The sequence below is a fragment of the Abramis brama genome (assembly GCF_963993115.1).
Source record: "Abramis brama genome assembly, chromosome: 24".
NCBI lineage: Eukaryota > Metazoa > Chordata > Actinopteri > Cypriniformes > Leuciscidae > Abramis > Abramis brama.
This window is the reverse complement of record NC_139986.1, coordinates 29,751,536-29,770,661: the sequence shown is the minus strand read 5'-3', so window position 1 is coordinate 29,770,661 and position 19,126 is coordinate 29,751,536. Positions and strand designations below refer to the sequence as shown.

The following is a 19,126-nucleotide window of genomic DNA, read 5'->3' as shown; positions in this document are numbered from 1 at the left end:
GATGCTCTTCTGAATCCTGTTCTAGACCTTCAAACCCATTCAAAAACACCTGACTCACTTCACCCAAAGAGATGAATTTCAGTTTTTATATGATTAATTTGTGAAATTCACCCTGTAAAACTATAAGCAGAAACATGTTTAACCCATATTTGATATGTGAATTTTTAAGGCCTCTAAAAGTTTCAGTCCTTCTGTCTCTGATTGAAAGTTTAGACTCTTTTATCAAGTAAAAGTCTTTAATAAATTCTAGCCATTTCATTCTTAACGAACGCACAGTTGGAAAACGGTCGCTTCGGTCAGGTGATGTTTATATCACAGGGGGTGGAGCTTCAGATTCTAGAGAGCATTTGATTGGACAGAAGATGTGATGAGAAGCTGAAGTCATACTGATCCATCAGAGGAAGTGAGAGACTGTAAGTTTTGAATGTTGTCATTGTTTTGGAAAACACCAGCTTATTCATAACCTTAAGTATTCTGACTTAACCATAACCTAACACATTCATATAAAAGCTAAAAAACGTACATTTTGATTTCAGGGGGTCTTTAAAGCCTTACTGGTTCCCGCCGGTCTGGTCTTCCTCACGTGGTCTTGATCGACCCGTGTTTATCATGTTTATCCTGCAGTGTGTTCCTCTCTGAGCTCCTGTAGATGTGTGAAGCGTCTGCTGTTTTCCTCACTCATCTCAACACGTATATTTTGGTCTTGTCAAGTGTGTGCCGGTTCCCTGACGGTTCGGTGGGTTTGGCTGGCGGACGGACGCCCACTCGCTCCTGCAGGACAATCAGGGTTTCTGAGAGAGAGAGAGAGATGTTTCTTCTCGTCTGACACTGGTAATCACAGACATGCACTGTAAAAAATGTTTTTTTTAAATAAATTTACGGTAAAAAATCGGCAGCTGTGGTTGCCAGAAATTTACCGTAAAAAATACGGTACTTTTTACAGTAATAAACCGTATTTCATTATCTGATATAATGTTAATTTACCGATCTATTGAAGTACTAATATCTGTTTTGTACAATTGTAATACACTGAGAACCACCAATCACAGCGGAGATGAGAGTCACATGATGAATCAAAGCTCATCACAAACAGCTTCTCCACAAGCTGAGAAAGATAATATATAGAAACTGTCATTCACACACACACTAATGGCAACACACATGACATTTTCAAAATGCAATAAACATTAATTTAACAACATTAAATGTAACATAAAACCCTAATGTACATAACTGATTAGAAAAAACTATGAAGAAACAAAAATACGACAAATGTGAAGTGTCACGCAATTGTGGAAATGTCAATTTACGTTTTTTTTCACAGTAAATTATGCACTTGTTCTTTTTCACTACCAAAAAACTTTCTGTTAACTAATTAACAGTTTTTCACCGTCGCATTTTACCGTTTTTTCTTTTACCGTTAAAATCCCAGTAATGTTTTGCAGTGTGGAGCCCGATCCCTCCGGACTCACCCGAGCTCAACCGTACGCCGAGTGAGAAATGATCTGCTATAGATGACAAATAACCAAATAAGCCACACCTGAGCCGCTTCAGCAAAACAAACCAGCATCATACATACTGATCTATAAAAACACTCGTGCATGAATTAAAGATGAGGTTCTCCAGCAGTAATTGAACACTCAGTGGCAGGCCATTATACAGCGGTCGTTAATATCTGATGATGATGTCACCAATCAGCCTTTAAAGGCACATATGCATTTACGGTAAACATCTCTGTGATACTATAGTAAATGCCGTTGAGTTTGTGATGTGGATTCATATTCCACCTCCTCCAATGCCTCCTGGTTTTGTTTTGACCTTATGAAAAGAATACTGAAATGTAGGCCTATGCATAATTTACATTGCATACACTGTAAATCATTTTTGGTATATCCATGCATTGACATGACTAGAAAATAACATTATTGCATGATGCATGAGGAAAAACACAGTATCGTTTCATTATATCATAACAACAGCATATTTGCATGATATTTAAAAGTGAATCCAGATTTTAATGACTGACTGACGGTGTGTGTTCACTGCTTTCAAGTGTTCAGTGGTTTTCTGACTAAATGTGAGTCTCCTAATTGTTTCAAAAGTTGCATGTCATTAAAATGAAATACAAGAGAACTTGAGTAAAAAATGCATAAGATCTGAAACAGCTTACAGTCAGAACAGTCAGAACAGGATCTTAATGTACGTGCGTGTTTTCTGCCAGAGGAAAAACTCCTGTGCCTATATATATATATATACTCCTGTGCTGTAAATGTCATAATGTGAAACTTATAATCACACAGACTGCTCTTATTTACCTGTACGCCTTTATATGTGATCACGACACACACACACACACACACACACACACACACACTGTGACTCATAAGATCATGGTGATTGAATCCGAGTCCTGCGGTCCGATCCATCAGAGATCGCGCCCACAATGCGCGCCCACGACTGCGCTCAGCGGGGAGTTCGATTCATTTGAGCAAATCGATTCATTTGGGCGATTCATTTAAATGAACATATTCACAGAGCAGTCACTGAATCTCTTGATTCATCACTCACTCAAATGTGTCTTTTTGATATTTGTAGTCATATTGCTGATTGTAACTACGTTTTTAATTAGGTTATATGGATTAGCCTACATTAGATGTTGTGTTCCAAGATAATTGTTAAAGTCCCCCTGTAGTCAATACTTGTATCCTTTAAAACTAATCTTTGATCACCAAAATTACACATTTAAACGTTTTTTCCCCCCTTCATGTCTTAAACTATCTTGAATGTAACTGGACACCCTTGCCTCATTTAGTATTCGCGGTTTTATGAATATGCAAATGAGCCCCGCCTCCACTCACTCACTCAGCTCAGAGATCCACTGGTTGACGATCACACGTTGATCTGATTGGTTACAAGGTAGTTTGTGACGTCAGAAACACCAGCGATTTCAAAGCGTGTTTTTGAGACTGTCTTTGGTTCACTGCAGTTTTAAGGAGGAAATACTCAGCGATGGAGTCGACTTATGAATTTACACATGGTTTGTCTTAAAGCATATTAAAAACACCACATAGACACATAAACAACATTAAAAGCTGGATTCTCACCACAGAGGGACTTTAAAAACAAAATTAACAATGTTCCCACTATATGTAAGTTAACTAATACTAGTGATAAGTTATTCCAGCTATTGTTAACAATATTTCTTACCGTTTTACTGCTAGCAAAGTACCTGTAATAGTCAAATGAATTACATGCACTTTGAGAATCATTTTAACCGAATCATTAAAAAGAATTGGTTCAAACGAACGACTCGTTCGCGAATCAGGCTTCACTAGCGCGAGAGCGACAGAGATTCTCCTCAGATTGGAGTCAGATATGAAAGGTGTCGCTCATACAATCATACTCTCTGTGTTTATTCTCGTTCTGGACAATAAAGGCTGATCCTGAGGATGTAACGACAAGAAAAGCACATTAAAGAGCGGATGTGAAACTTTAACGCGTTTAACATTCTCATCTTCATCACGAGGCTCGTCAGTTAAACGAAACTTTGTTTTTTTTTTGTCAGATGATTTATTAAGATGTTATCTTTATATTCTCTTGTCATTCTGCTTTCCTCTGGTGAGTAACTTTGTGGTTTTCATATCTCAAAATGTTATTGAATCTTAAATATTCCAGAAGATTGGTGTGTATTTGCGAGTTTATGAATCAGATGCAGATGACCGAATAAAAAAAAAAGTCTGATTTTAAGATTTTAACCCAGCTAACAAAAATATGTTTTAAAAATATTTTGTTAACGTCCTCATTAAGTTTATATATAACGTTATTTTTTAACGTTCTCTAAACGTGAAAAGGGAACATTCCATTTAATTATTTTAAAAACATAATTAGAACGTTAGAGAATGTTTGGAGAACATTTAAAAGTAACAAGTATAACAGAAAAAATAAAATAAAAAAATATAGAATTTCCTACTGAAGCGTTTGAGGGGAAAAAACGTTCCATGAATAATGTGTTTGTTGCTAATATTTTGAGAACATTATTATAATTATTATTATAACTTTGAAAGAACGTTATTGGAAGAATGTTTGTTCATAACAGAACCTTATCAGAACGTTCCTTGTTAGCTGAGAAAGATACTCTCAGTGACAGTCCCTGATGTGATGTGTGTGTGTGTGTGTCTGCAGTGAGTGTGTGTGTGCTGAGGGTCAGCGCTGGTCCGGTTCTGCTGGACAGGAGTTCCCCGTGTCTCTCCCAACTCAAACATCTTCACGCCAGACAGCAAGTGACGGTCCAGATCCCACCCAACATCTCAGGGCACTGGGTGTCCAACAGGTGAGGAGCTCGACTCCTTCAAGTGGAGTAATGTTGGGAATAGTGGATGAGGGTTTAAGGGGCGATTTCAAACAGTGATATCATCACTGATATCATCACTATAGTTTAATAATCACATATATATTCCCAGACAGCAACATAGTTTCGGCCCAGATCCGGCCGACATCTGGGACACCTTGAATCCACATGTGCCGGATGTGGGCCGGATCTGGGCCGACACTATATTGCTGTCTGGGAATGTTACGTTTGAACATTTCCTCTTCCAGACCAGAAATGTTAATACTGGATGAAGCCATGTTCATAATTCTTGTTTGATTTTATCGACATATTAAAGTTTTTTGGGTTTTTTTACAGAGAGGATTTTGTATTTCTCTTTTTATCATTTTATAAATTAAAAAACAGTCAACAGCCAGAAAAAAAAAAAAATTGACCATGTTTTTAGAAGTAAAATGTTGTATAAATCAGGCAAATGATGTGAACAAGCCTTCAGAATATAGATATGAATAAAACTGTAAAATTCAGCGTGTGTAAAAAAGCTGCTGAAGTGGAGACTTCTGACTCTAACTCACCGCCTTATAGAGTCAGTGTGAGAGTGAGTAAGAGTGAGTGTTGAGTGTGTGTGTGTATGTGAGAGAGTGTGTGAGTGAGGGACTCGTGTCACAGTGGGGACCTAAACTGAGGTACACAAGCTTATAAATCATACAGAATGAGTTTTTTTGGAAATGTAAAAATGCAGAAAGTTTTCTGTGATGGGCAGGTTTAGGGGTAGGGTTAGTGTGTGTGTGTGTGTGTGTGTGTGTGTGATGGGCAGGTTTAGGGGTAGGGTTAGTGTGTGTGTGTGTGTGTGTGTGTGTGTGTGTGATGGGTAGGTTTAGGGGTAGGGTTAGTGTGTGTGTGTGTGTGTGATGGGTAGGTTTAGGGGTAGGGTTAGTGTGTGTGTGTGTGTGTGTGTGTGTGTGTGTGTGTGTGTGTGTGATGGGTAGGTTTAGGGGTAGGGTTAGTGTGTGTGTGTGTGATGGGTAGGTTTAGGGGTAGGGTTAGTGTGTGTGTGTGTGTGTGTGTGTGATGGGCAGGTTTAGGGGTAGAGTTAGTGTGTGTGTGTGTGTGTGTGTGAGATGGGCAGGTTTAGGGGTAGGGTTAGTGTGTGTGTGTGTGTGTGTGTGTGATGGGCAGGTTTAGGGTTAGGGTTAGGAGATAGAATATACAGTTTGTACAGTATAAAAACCATTAAGTCTATGGAGAGTCCCCACAAAGATAGTAAACCAGACGTGTGTGTTGAGAGAGAGTGTGTGTTGAGTGAGTGTGTGTGTGTTGAGAGAGTGTGTGTGTGTGTTGAGAGAGTGTGTGTGTGTGTGTGTGTTGTGAGTGTGTGAGTGACTGTGATGTTTTCTTTCCACTAGTCGTATCTTATAGAAGTCGAGCTGGAATCTGAGCAGTGAATAAACACTAGTTTCGCCTGAAGTGTCTATGATTATATAATGAAAAAACACGAACAATCTTCGAACATGGTACCATGGTAACACACCAGTGTGTGTTAATATAATGGCTATGATTCCAGCTGTGAGTGAGTGTGTGTGTGAGTGTGTGTGTGTGTTCAATAAAATAAACACTTAAATGTGTGTTTCAGATGTTTTCTTTCCTCTACACTAGTTTTGCCTGAAGTGTCTTTAAAAATACGAACAATCTCGAACATGCTGACAGAAAGTGTGTTAATATGATCATTGTTTCTGATTCCAGCTGCGAGGTTCGACCCGGCCCAGAATTCCTCACTCGCTCCTACAGCTTCTTCCCGAACCACACGTTCGATGCGCTTCAGTTCTACTATGAGGACAGCCGGTGCCGCCACCCGATCTACAGCCTGCGGGTCCGGGGCGGCTTCGGCCCGGCTCAGGCCTCCAGGCTAGTGCGCGGAGCCGCGGCGTGCGAGTACCGGCTAACTAGCGTAAAGCTGCGGTGTCACGGGTCAGTGGCGGCCGAGCTCGTCCAGCGGCGCCTGGATCCGGCCTGTGCGCGCCAGATCCGGCTGAGACCCGGCGAGGCGTTCGAGATGTGGGCGGAGCCTCTCGACTGCACCCGCGGGCTCGACTTCACCATGCAGGAGCTACGGCTGATCCGCGTGGAGCGGCGCGGTCGCCATGGTGACGCCGGTGGACGGGTGGAGGAGGAGCTGTTCCTCGGAGACGTTCACACTGAGCGCGCTCAGAGGAGACTCCACCAGCCCTCGGGCTACCAGACCCCGCTTCACAGCGCCAAGGTCAGAGAACTCGCGTCTGCGCTGATACATATTGATGGATCTCATGTGAGTGTGTTCTAGAGCCGCAGCTGAGCACAGAGCATTAGCATTGAGAGAGTGTGAAGAGGCTGTGTCTCACACACACGTCGTCTATGCAGTGCATAGAGAATATAGTGCAGTGGAATAGAGAAGAACATCTGTCTTTAGTGTGTACACTCTAAAAATGCTATACAAATATGGTCCAAAATATGGACATACCCAACCACTGGGTTAAATTTTTAATAAAAGTTTTAACCCAACGGCTGGGTTTGGCCATATTTGACCCAAAGTTGGGTTAAAACAATCCAGCATTTTTTTTAGTGTGTGTGATGTTGCTGTTTGAGCAAAAGCTTCATGTGAGTGTGTTCTAGAGCCGCAGCTGAGCACAGAGCATTAATATTGAGAGAGTGTGAAGAGGCTGTGTCTCACACACACATTGTCTGCAGAGCATAGAGAGTATAGTGCAGTGGAATAGAAAAGAACACACACATTTTTTCATCTGTCTTTTCTAAAAATGCTGGGTTGTTTTAACCCAAATTTGGGTCAAATAAAATGTTTTACCCAACATCTGGGTTTATCCAAATTAAAACAACCCAGCATTTTTTTAGTGTGTAATGTTCCTGAACTCCTGAAACGCCTCCACTGTAGTCTTGAGTTTCTTCCAGAACGAACACGTCACAATATTCCTCATTATAATAATTGATGCGCAGAATAAAGGGGGCGGGGCCTGGTTGAGTTAGTTAGTAGTGTGTTAAACTGGCTGTTATGGTAAGGGGTGGGACATTTCCCAAACACACTCGAAGCACTCGACCAATCACAACACACTGCTCCAGCCGACCAATCAGAGCACAGTGTGCTTTTCAGAAGGAGGGGCTTCATAGAGACAGGAAGTGAACAGAGCGTTACTGACAGACTGGGAAGAGAGGAGCCGCAACAATGGAGAATATGAGGAGAATAATCAACATTCAAGCAGGAAAACCTGTTCTAGTAGAGCCTGGAACAACATCAAGACTGTAAAAGGGCAGAATAGGTCCTCTTTAATACATGTCTCAGTCACCTGTCATATCGAGACAGTTTTCATCATCCAATCAGTTCCTCATGTTTGATATCCAGTCTCGTCCTGCACATCCTTCTCGTCGAACATCCCGTCTGAAACGCTTGAATTCATTTGTTTCTCGTGATCTTAAAAAGCTTTTGATCTCAAAATGACTTCAAACTATTCGAAATAAGCATTAAAATAAGAGATTTCTTATTTTCTTTTTTTTATTTCAAAAATGTTCTTTTTGGGAAGAACCATGATTCATATGGTCTGGTAAACTGGGATATATGAAGAAGAGACTGCAGGTTTAGAGATTTCTAAGCCATGGAAATTTACAAAATCTTAAAACGTCATAATGAATATACATTTTTCCGGTTATGCCGATTGAATTCTACAGTATTTTATCGGGTAGAAATGTGTGAGTAAAAAAATATTTTTCTTTCTTAATCCTTAAATCAGTAAATCAGAAGCAACTGGAAAAGAGTGAGAATCCTGAAAATCTCAGTTATTTTTGGTACATATTTTTAAACACACACTCTTAGTTTCTGTAAATTAAACTTGAGATGCATAAAATATGATTTACAAGAAAATACTATTTCAGTCTTTCTACTGCAAAAAAAAATCATGTTTAATCCAATGATTTTTTGTAATTATTTCTGAAATGTACTGGCAGTGAAAATCGTTTCCAACACCATTTCTTCTTCAGTGTTGGAGTCAGAAAGCTGGAGAACCGCTGATATAAAGTCTTCTGTACACAAATATCATGCATAAGCACGTGATTTATGACCTGTAATTCCAGTGTGTGTAGCAGAAGCGTCATGAACTGGTGTGTTAAAGCTCAGATACAGGCGTGTGTGTGTTTCACGTCTTCCAGCACATGCAGTTAATAAGTGTGTGTGGAGTACACAGAACACAGAAACACTCTTGAGTGACAGACGTTCAGTCCGAGTTAAAATAAAACCCCGGCAAACCTAAAAAATACATGAAGCTTTTGAAAGAAGAATGATTAATGCATGAAGTGCCATGTTCACTGAAGTAAAAGTCTGTTTAATACATAACATTGTGCTTAATTTAAGACGTGACATCGCCTGATTAATTCATGCGTGCCGCCGGCGGTCACGGCCTTCATCGCATCACCAATTCATCCGTAATCTCACTTCGGCATTACCGATCCGTTCGTCAGCTCCATCTGAAGCGAGATTGATGCATTTCCCATCATGCCGTTTAAAGAGTGTGATTTGAGCCATGTCGGCAGTGCTGATCCTCCATCGGCTTCAAAGGGAATGTGGGAATGGTGTTTGCGGTCGGGATTGGGTCTCGGGGCCTGAGACAGAAATGAGCTTTTCTGATGGATTCATTTCTTTCATGTGCGCTACTCCCCACTGTCACTGGAAGAGGCTGGAAACATGTAATGCAATGTTAATGAATTCTGGTTCAGGCTGAATAATTGATGGGCAGGACGACTCTAGTAAGCAATGGCAACTGATCCAAAGTCAAGCACAAACACACACACACACACATACACACACACACACACACAAACACACACACACACACACACACACACACACACACGTGTCCCGTGAGCTCTCTGATTGATTGCGATTAAATCACGGCGCGCTGAGAAAGCCGTTCTGTAATCGGATGACGCGAGGCTCTGAAGGCTTTATGACAGAGTTATGATCCAGAACTGTCCTTGTTTCACATTATGCTTCGACTCCTCGATCCCCGAGGCTTCATGCGCTGTTACTGCTGTGTTTGAGTTCATGCATTGATCTTCTAAGCGTTTCCACTTTCTGCTGCTCTCGACTAATTCTACTGGTAATGTTATGCTGTTCAATAACATAAATGAGTTTTTGTTGAAACAGTGTCTTACAATGCAAACTGATCTGTAATTCTGAATAACTGTATGAATTAAATATAAATGGATTCACATTAAAGATAAAAAATGATTAAAAAAAAAAAGATAAAATTTTTTTTTATTAGCATTAATGAAACGTATGGCAAGCGTTTATGAGGCTGCTGTCCCTTTAAGAATGAATGCACAGATATACAGTCAAACCTAAAGTTACTCAGACACCAGATATCATTTATAATTTTTTATATATTTTCACTAGTGTGATCAGGACACTATAGTTCATTTATGTAAGTGAGGAGAGCAGAATAAAGTAAACTGTGACATATTATACCCAGATATTCTTCATACAGTGACTAAAATGATTGGGACACTTTGAGCTGATCATGTTTTGCTGAAGTGTTTTGTCTTTAATTGCTAATGCTCTTTTTACACACAGACTGAACACAATGAAGCATTGCTTGGTGATTGGTTGAGCTAAACTGGTATTATCTACACTGTAAAAAGTGAACAGTTGGATCAACTTAAAAAAATTACTTCAATTGGTAACACCTAAAGAAATTAAGTTTTCTCAACTTAAATTATCACGTTTTATCGTGAAAACCGTGATAATTTAAGTTGAGAAAACTTAATTTCTTTAGGTGTTACCAATTGAAGTAATTTTTTTAAGTTGATCCAACTGTTCACTTTTTACAGTGTAATTGTGTAGTTAAATTTAACAGCTGACAGATATTCAACATAATTCATGTGTGAGACAGAGTTACATTTCACTGGTTGTGGCCATCCTTCTGTTAGACTGAGTTCTTGTCATATTTTATTATCTTTTTATAAACTATAGCGAATAAACTGTGTTTCCAGCACCAAGTCCAAGCATATTAAGGCGAGACACTACAGGTGAATAGGGTAAAATGTTTAACTAGCAGATATCACCATGAAACTTTCCCAGTTTTACCTACATTAAGATGAGGAAAAAATATATTTCAAGTTTTCTGTAATTTAATGTTTAAATATGCAAATTAGGCCATATCTAATTAAATATGCGCTAATTTGCATATATTTAAAAAAACGAAATCTGAGTATTGGATAAAGCCAGGTTAAAATTTATTTTTTCATTGTGTTCACATATTAGATGGGAAAAAATTTACAGAGGGATTTATGGATATCTACTTTTGTTATCCTGTAAATCAGAAAATACTGTCAATAGCCTTAAAAAAATGATTTTCGCCATGGTTTTTTAAATAAAATGTTATAGAAATCAGGCTAGGAATAATATATTTACAAATCCCTCTGTAAATGTCTTCATAATATAACTAGGTACAAGACTGGAGAGTTTGGTGTATATCGGAGCTACTGAAGTGGAGATTTCGGACTTTCAGAGTTTGAGAGAAAAGTCATTTTGAGAAAACGGCTTTAAAGATTTATCATCAGCCAATGAGATTGCGCATTCAGCCCTTTTACTTTCACGATTGGTTGCTGATAAAAAGGAAATGACCATATTTGGATCCGACAGCATTGTACAGGAGAGAGAGAGCTTTCCAGCGGTGTGTGTGACGACAGGGACAGTTGATTAAGAACGCCAACTTTTGTTGAATTTATGAGAAATCTACAGACGCAAACAGACAAAGTGTAATAAAATAAAGACCTAAATGTGTATTTCAGACTTTTTTTCACCACAAGTCTGAAAGAAGACATGTTATTGAAGACAAATATCCAAAAATTGACCAGTAATAAAAACCTGATGTTTTTGCCTGCCGTGTCTCGCCTTAAATTACACCCACAATGTAATACCATATTTAGCATTTTAATCAACAGTAAAATTTTTGTTAACCTTTTATCATATGTATTGGAGTATCGCAATAATATCGTATTGTGAGTTCAGTTTCGTGATATGTATCGAATCGTGACATGAGGGTATCGTTACACCCCTAATCATGAATGATTGACAGTTATGAGTGAGTCTGCTCATCCGCATCTGTTCTTCCTCTCAGAGCGACGACCGGATCTGTCAGATCGTGGCGTCGGCCGATCTCCATCACCCTCCGGTTCTGCCGGCCCAGAGCGAGCGTCCGGTGCGTCTCGACGGGCACTGGGTGAGCGTTCGCTGTGAAGCTCGACCCGGCGTGCTCTTCCTCACCCGCCGGCTGGCCTTCCACGAGCACACACACACCTGGGAAGGAGAGTACGAGCACTTCTCCGACCCCGTCTGCCGTCACCCCACCTTTAGCATCTCAGCTAGCGGACGCTACACCCGCGGGGACCCGTCAGACACCGTCATGGGCGCCGTGGAGTTCACCTTCACCGGTACGTGACCGATGACGTCTGAGCACAGGTGAACACTGAGAGACAAACCTCCCCTGCTGATTCCTCACACTAACACTTTACAATTAGCTTTCATTTATTAAAGGAGTAGTTCACTTCATAATTAAACATTTCCTGATAATATACTCATCCGCACCTCATCCAAGATATTAATGTCTTTCTTTCTTCAGTCGAAAAGAAACTAAAGGTGACATATTATGACTCTTTTCACCAGATGTAATATAAATCTATGGTGTCGCCAGAATACGTCTGTGAAATTTCAGCTCAAAATACCAGATAATTTATTATAGCTTGTCAAATTTGCCCCTTTTTTGAGCAAAACATGCCGTTTGTGTGTGTCCCTTTAAATGCAAATGAGCTGCAGCTCCGCCTCCGTTCAGAAGAGGGCGGAGTCTTTACACAAGCTTCAGAAACTCCAGCAATAACAAAACACACCAATCTCATGTCTCTCCTGAGTGTGTTCAGCGGACGTGAGTGTGTGTGTATGTGAGTGTGTGTGTGACTGAGTGTGTGTGTGTGACTGAGTCTAACCTCTCATGCTCCTCCAGTGCCCCACATGACGGTGACTCCGATGGACGCTGCCACAACGTCTCTCCTGAGTGTGTTCAGTGGGCGTGAGTGTGTGTGTGTGTGTGTGTGAGTGAGTGTGACTGAGTGTGTGTGTGTGACTGAGTCTAACCTCTCGTGCTCCTCCAGTGACCCACATGACGGTGACTCCGATGGACGCTGCCACAACGTCTCTCCTGAGTGTGTTCAGCGGGCGTGAGTGTGTGTGTGAGTGAGTGTCTGTGTGTGTGTGTGACTGAGTGTGTGTGTGTGACTGAGTCTAACCTCTCGTGCTCCTCCAGTGACCCACATGACGGTGACTCCGATGGACGCTGCCACAACGTCTCTCCTGAGTGTGTTCAGCGGGCGTGTGAGTGTGAGACTGAGTGTCTGTGTGTGTGTGTGACTGAGTGTGTGTGTGAGACTGAGTGTGTGTGTGTGACTGAGTCTAACCTCTCGTGCTCCTCCAGTGACCCACATGACGGTGACTCCGATGGACACTGCCACGGCGTCTCTCCTGAGTGTGTTCAGTGGGCGTGAGTGTGTGTGTGTGTGACTGAGTCTAACCTCTCCTGCTCCTCCAGTGACCCACATGACGGTGACTCCGAGAGACACTGCCACGGTGTCTCTCCTGAGTGTGTTCAGCGGGCGTGTGTGTGTGAGTGAGTGTCTGTGTGTGTGTGTGTGTGACTGAGTGTGTGTGTGTGAGACTGAGTCTAACCTCTCCTGCTCCTCCAGTGACCCACATGACGGTGACTCCGATGGACGCTGCCACGGCGTCTCTCCTGAGTGTGTTCAGTGGGCGTGAGTGTGTGTGTGTGTGTGAGTGTGTGTGTGTGACTGAGTCTAACCTCTCCTGCTCCTCCAGTGACCCACATGACGGTGACTCCGATGGACGCTGCCACGGCGTCTCTCCTGAGTGTGTTCAGTGGGCGTGAGTGTGTGTGTGTGTGTGAGTGTGTGTGTGTGACTGAGTCTAACCTCTCCTGCTCCTCCAGTGACCCACATGACGGTGACTCCGATGGACGCTGCCACGGCGTCTCTCCTGAGTGTGTTCAGTGGGCGTGAGTGTGTGTGTGTGTGTGAGTGACTGAGTCTAACCTCTCCTGCTCCTCCAGTGACCCACATGACGGTGACTCCGATGGACGCCGCCACGACGTCTCTCCTGAGTGTGTTCAGCGGGCGTGTGAGTGTGTGTGGCGAGGGCTCGTGGGAGCGTGGCGTTCCTCAGGACGTGACCTTGACCGGCGGGTGTGTGGCGCTGGGGATCCGCCTGCCTCACACCGAGTACGAGCTCTTCACCGTCGGCCAGGACTCCTCAGGACACACTCTGCTCTACAACGGCCAGAGACCCACCAACGGCTCCAGTCCGGACCGGGTCGAGCGCCGGCCCACGTCTTACCAGCCGCCGCTGATCCGCTGCGGTCCGCAACACGCGAGTCGAGAGGGAGACCAACACTTCAGACTGAGCGCCGCGAGCCACACACAGATCATCGGCGGATTCGTCGTGTTCGTCGTATTACATGTGTGTGTGCAGCTGGATCTCTGAGGAGAGACTCTCTTATCACCGTTTGCACCAGCTGAAGCTGCTTTATATGTTTTAAACACTGATCATCATAAAGGTGAGCCGACTAAAAACCAAAAACAATGTGAGCATCCAACGGACTGAATTTGACATGCATGCGCACTAACGCAGTTCCTGTTCATTCTGTACAGTCAACGATCAGTTAAAATAACACCATGCTTTAGTTTTCCAGAAGCTGGATTTCTAAGGAGAAACACCAATGCCTCGTCCAAATACACACACTTGTGGTCTTGCGTTCACACAACAGGAATTAAGTGCGCAAGACTGTCCCATGTCTTAAAAATGCCACAGTGCAGTGCCCTTAATGCACACTACACACACACTGCGCTAAGCGTATCCCATCATGCATTATGTTTCAGGAACTCATGTGCCCTGAAATCGTGAGATGTCGAGGAAAACACTCCACTGTAATTTAAACTAATTAGATGCATATAATTTGGTAGTAAAAACAAAAAGTGTTGCACATTTTCTTGGTGCAGATTGTGTGAGTATGGTGTGTGTGAGTATGGTGTGTGTGAGTATGGTGCGTGTGTGAGTATGGTGTGTGTGTGAGTATGGTGTGTGTGAAGCCTATTGTGTACAACATTTGCAACTGTTTTAATCCCTTAATTAGAAGCAGCGCAGTGTCTTCTGTTAGTTACACAGCGACTGAACACACATGTAGACGTTTATTTTAAAGTTCAAAGTATTGAAAATTTAATAAATAAAAGACTATAAGCGTGTCCCATCGAACTTTAATCAAAAGTTCTACACACACTCGCAGTCTTTACGCCTACTTGAACACTTGGGCCAAATAGAGGAAATACGCCATGCTAGTAGACGAGTGGACGAGTGTGGGTATTTGGATAGGCATGTCTTTATCACCATGTGAAGCTGCTTTATGTTTTAAACTCTGATCATCGTAAAGGTGAGCCGACTAAAAACCAAAACAATGTGAGCATCCAAGAGACTCAAAAGGGAACGGTTTGATTTGACATTCATGCGCACTAACGTAGTTCCTGTTCATTCTGTACAGTCACATTTACTTGAGCTTGGTATAATGCCCTTTTCACAAGATGTAAAACAAGTCTGATGTCCCCAGAGTGTGTGTGTGAAGTTTCAGCTCAAGATACCCCACAGATATTTTATACAGCATGTTAAAATTGTCACTTTTTGAGGGTGAGCAAAAACGCACCGTTTTTGTGTCCGTCCCTTTAGATGCAAATGAGCTGCTGCTCTCGGCACAGGGGGCGGAGCTACAAGAGCTGGCATGTGTGTTTGTGTGTTAGCAGCTTTGATTACCTAAAACACACACACTGAAAATTTCAAAAACTTTTAGCCTTTTACGTTCAAACCGGAGTCAGACGATGATGGAGAGACTCAAGAAGTGACAACATGTAGAAGCAACAGGACATTTCTGAACGGTTAGTTTAAGAGTTTGAGCAGCTGATGTGTGGTTATCTTCTAGTCATTAATTAGCATATTCTGTCATGATAATCTATAAAATGTGTTCAGGGGGCGGGGTTTATGTCAATTCTAGGATTGGTGATGTCACTAACCCGTGAGGAATGTGGTGTAGTCTCTACCAGCCGTTTGTTGTAGTCCTTAAAAAGCCATTTCTGTAAAAGCAAATATCTCCCTTTGCTTTGAACTTTGAGTGTTGTAACTTTGCAGATGTTGTTTATGCTCAAACAGCAACATTACACACTAACTAAAGTTAGAAAAGAGAAATCATAATCAACCACCCCTTTAATATAATGCCATGCTTGAGTTTCTCAGGAGCTCCAGAGCCGAAGATTTGATAGAGAATCACCGCTGTAAATAATCCATCCGAACTGAAGCCTGTGAACGGCAGTGATTATGGGATTAAAGGACCTGAATGAAACCTGGTCTCGTGATGCATGAATGAAGCTCAACACAGAATGAATTCTGTCATTGCCTGTGACTCTTAGCGTTTTAATCTTACAGTTCAGGGTTATTATAGACCTTATGCGCCAGAGAAACGAGGGCGCCGCCATCTTTAGAATATTGTCTTTGAACTTCCGTTTTTGCGGTCGCTCTCTATGGCATTGCTGTCCAGGAGTAATTAGCTTTAGAAGTGGATTTACTTAAAGTAAAGTTAACGAAAGTTATCATGAGGACTGTAATGTTTAAAGCAGATGTCTTAACAAATGTCAGGCGACCAGGAAGATTTTAAAACGAGCCGTTCATTCATAAATACGCAAGATCGCTGTGAAAATACAGACCGGAAGTCAAAAGACAACGAGCCTAGCGCTGAAAAGGGGCGGAGCTACAGAAGGGGCGGGGCTACAGAAGGTCTATAGTGAACTAAAACCATTAAAAAAAATCCATACTTGAAATAGTTGACCTGAAAGATTTTTCTTCAGCTAGTTGAAAAGGCAACATTTGTCATTTCCATTTAGTTTAAAGGGTCTATATGTAGAATTCGTTCATTTAAAGTAAAAAGTTGGATCTACCGTTGCAGTGATACACTGTTAAATAACAGAATAAACACAAACATGAGAAAACAGCAGTTCAGAAAGCATCTGATCAAAGTGATGTTAAAATTACACTATTATAAAGTATATGAGACTATAATTTGATTCAATCCATTTTCTGGCGCATTGACGTTACCGTACACAACGTTTTTCCGTTTCTGTGACTCATAAAACAAATGCTTATACAATGTTCATCCTGACATGTTCATCCTGAACATTGTATAAGCATTTGTTTCATGAGTCACAGGAACATTGGCAATAAAAAAGCGATTAATACATAAATTCTTACATACATTCCTTTTAACTTTTGCTGAAATCAGTAAAACTGAAATAAAAATTAATAAAAACTTTATAGACTGAACTGACAAAAAAAAAAATACTGGAACTAAAATTAAAATAGATTATTTAAAAATATAAATGTACATAAAAACACTATTAATAAATGATTACAGAATCGTGATACTTTTAGTTCACTAAAACATTAAAACATTCCTCATTTTAATCTACTGTAGTTTAACTTGATGTACTAGAATAAAATAATTTATAAAAACTATACATTTTTAAAAAAAGTACTAAAATGACAAAATATAAAGACGAATTCACAATATTCATAAAAACTATTATAGTATCGTAACGATACTAAAGTAAAACGTATAAGCACTTTAGCTTCTGATGCCATTAATGAGTCTTGAAGTCAGTTTGTAGAATAATGGATTGTTATCGTCAATCTCTGCATTTACTCGATCTAGACACATTTCCAGGTCTGAAGCCGAGCGTCATGTGACGTGCATGAACACACAGATCCTCTCACACACACAGACGAGTGTTAAAGATTCTTTATTTGAGCAACGGTCATCACCACGGGACAGGACTGCAACATGGCGCTCTATTCAGTCAAGTTGCCTCACAATTGAATATATAATCTGCATAAAGAAAATCCATGAAATGACTGGTTTTGATTCAGCGGGAAAACATGTTTGTCCCGTCAAACATTCAAGAAAATAAAAGTGGAACGGGAACGTGTGTCACGTGACCATCCAGCGACAAAGTAGCAAAGACAACTGGTTTGTTTTTCTTTTTATTAACGATGAATCTGCATTTCCCATTTTTCTCAACATAATCTAAAAGAACATGTACATGACACTTAAAACATTCCATTAAACTCTTAATAAAACCACAGAGAAAAAGAGAAACACGTCCTTTTATTTATTCATAGGTTGATTTTTTCAAGGTCTCTAAACACACACGAGTGCCTCCACCGAGACGGCTAGTGATGCTTCGACAACATGGACGATTTCTTCTTCCCCGACCCACAGAAAGACCCACAGACGGCGGAAAAGAGGGAGAAACGAGCCATCGTTTCTGAGAGTGAGTGTGTGTGTGTGTGTGAGTGTGTGTGTGTGTGTGTGTGAGAAAGGCAAGGCCTGTTTGAATGATCCTGTACACAGACACGTTTATTTCCGCTGCCGTAGGGCTCGTCTCGACGGTTATCGACATGAACGCACGCTTGTCTCGCCAGCCCAGAACACACAGACTCTACAAGACGAACTTCCCGAGGAAGAAGCCGATGAAGATGGCGGCGATGACGACGAGCAGCGACGGGAGAGATCGGGAGCCCGGGTCTTTACTCAGCATCGACGAAGACTTCGACACCGAGCTGTCGTACTGATTAGCCTTCCTCATCCTCAGGCCTTCGTCCTGATCGGGAGCGACACACACAGGTAAACACACACACAGGTAAACACACACACAGGGAAATCATGCTGGAATAATGATGATGTGTGAGATTACGCCATCTAGTGTTCACAGAGCGCACTCCACCAGAACTGAGGCGATGAACATCATCTGATGCCAACGAGTCCGAGCTCAAAGCGTTTCTGCTGCTGTTTAGCATTTATAAAACATTTGTCATTTTATTCTTCAAAGTTTGAATGTTTTACATTGAAGAATTTTAGACAAATATCATAAGAGCAAAAAAATGATTATATAATTATCAAATATTAATTTATTTTACAGTACAATTGTATTTTACAGCAGTAATTGCCTATAAAGAGTTAAATAATAATCATAGAAAATGGAGGTTTAATTGTGAAAAATGTCAACAAAAAAAAATATTATATTCATATTTTACATATATTTATATTTCAAATAAAATACTTAAAATATTATATTAAATATTTTATCTATTTTACAGGAGTAACTGCCTATATTACGGTCTTCAGATTAATAATTAGTTAAATAATAATTATTTATAATTTGATTAGGTTCATAAAACGAAGTGTGTGTGTAATGTGGACGGAGACACTATTACAACTAAAAAAAAGAGGTTTAATAGTGAAAACTGTCAACATTTTTTAAAATATATATAAATATTTCAAATAAAACACTTAAAATATTTATTTTACAGCAGTAATTGCCAGTATTTCTCTCTTAAGAGTTAGATATGTGGACCTAGACAAAAAAAAAAAAGTTTAATAGTGAAAAATGTCAAGGACAAAAATAATTCATTCTATATTTATATTTTAAATATATTAATATTTCAAATAAACACTTAAAATATAATTATTTTACAGTACGATTGCATTTTACTGCAGTAATTACCTACATTTCTCTTTAAAGAGTTAAATAATAATCATAATTATTATCATTTATCAAATTTGATTAGGTTCATAAAATGCCAGTGTGAAAGTTATGTGGACTGAC

The 19,126-nt window shown here is 40.6% G+C and overlaps 2 protein-coding genes across 2 annotated transcripts in view; one reads left to right on the top strand and one right to left on the bottom strand.

Annotated features, from left to right (window-relative positions):
- Nucleotides 1-3,360: 3,360 nt before the first annotated feature.
- LOC311075753 (protein APCDD1-like) lies at nucleotides 3,361-16,255 on the top strand. Its single transcript, XM_084103338.1, has 5 exons — nucleotides 3,361-3,618; nucleotides 4,183-4,330; nucleotides 6,068-6,584; nucleotides 11,485-11,797; nucleotides 13,480-16,255. Exons 1-5 carry the CDS (start codon nucleotides 3,579-3,581, stop codon nucleotides 13,908-13,910), a joined length of 1,449 nt encoding a protein of 482 aa, XP_083959464.1. The 5' UTR covers nucleotides 3,361-3,578; the 3' UTR covers nucleotides 13,911-16,255.
- Nucleotides 16,256-17,244: 989 nt separating this feature from the next.
- The window catches only part of vapa (VAMP (vesicle-associated membrane protein)-associated protein A), a 7,975-nt gene continuing 6,093 nt past the window's right edge, over nucleotides 17,245-19,126 (bottom strand). Inside the window, exon 6 of the mRNA XM_084103339.1 lies at nucleotides 17,245-18,121. Coding sequence (XP_083959465.1) covers nucleotides 17,960-18,121 — 162 coding nt within the window. The 3' untranslated portion in view covers nucleotides 17,245-17,959. The remainder of the gene's footprint in view (nucleotides 18,122-19,126) is intronic.

Bases quoted from the DNA above. Each gene is read 5' to 3' on its own strand.
- LOC311075753 (XM_084103338.1), top strand. From the start codon at position 3,579: ATGTTATCTTTATATTCTCTTGTCATTCTGCTTTCCTCTG. The intron at 3,619-4,182 runs GTGAGTAACTTT...GTGTGTCTGCAG, and splicing joins TGTCATTCTGCTTTCCTCTG to TGAGTGTGTGTGTGCTGAGG. The intron at 4,331-6,067 runs GTGAGGAGCTCG...TTCTGATTCCAG, and splicing joins GGGCACTGGGTGTCCAACAG to CTGCGAGGTTCGACCCGGCC.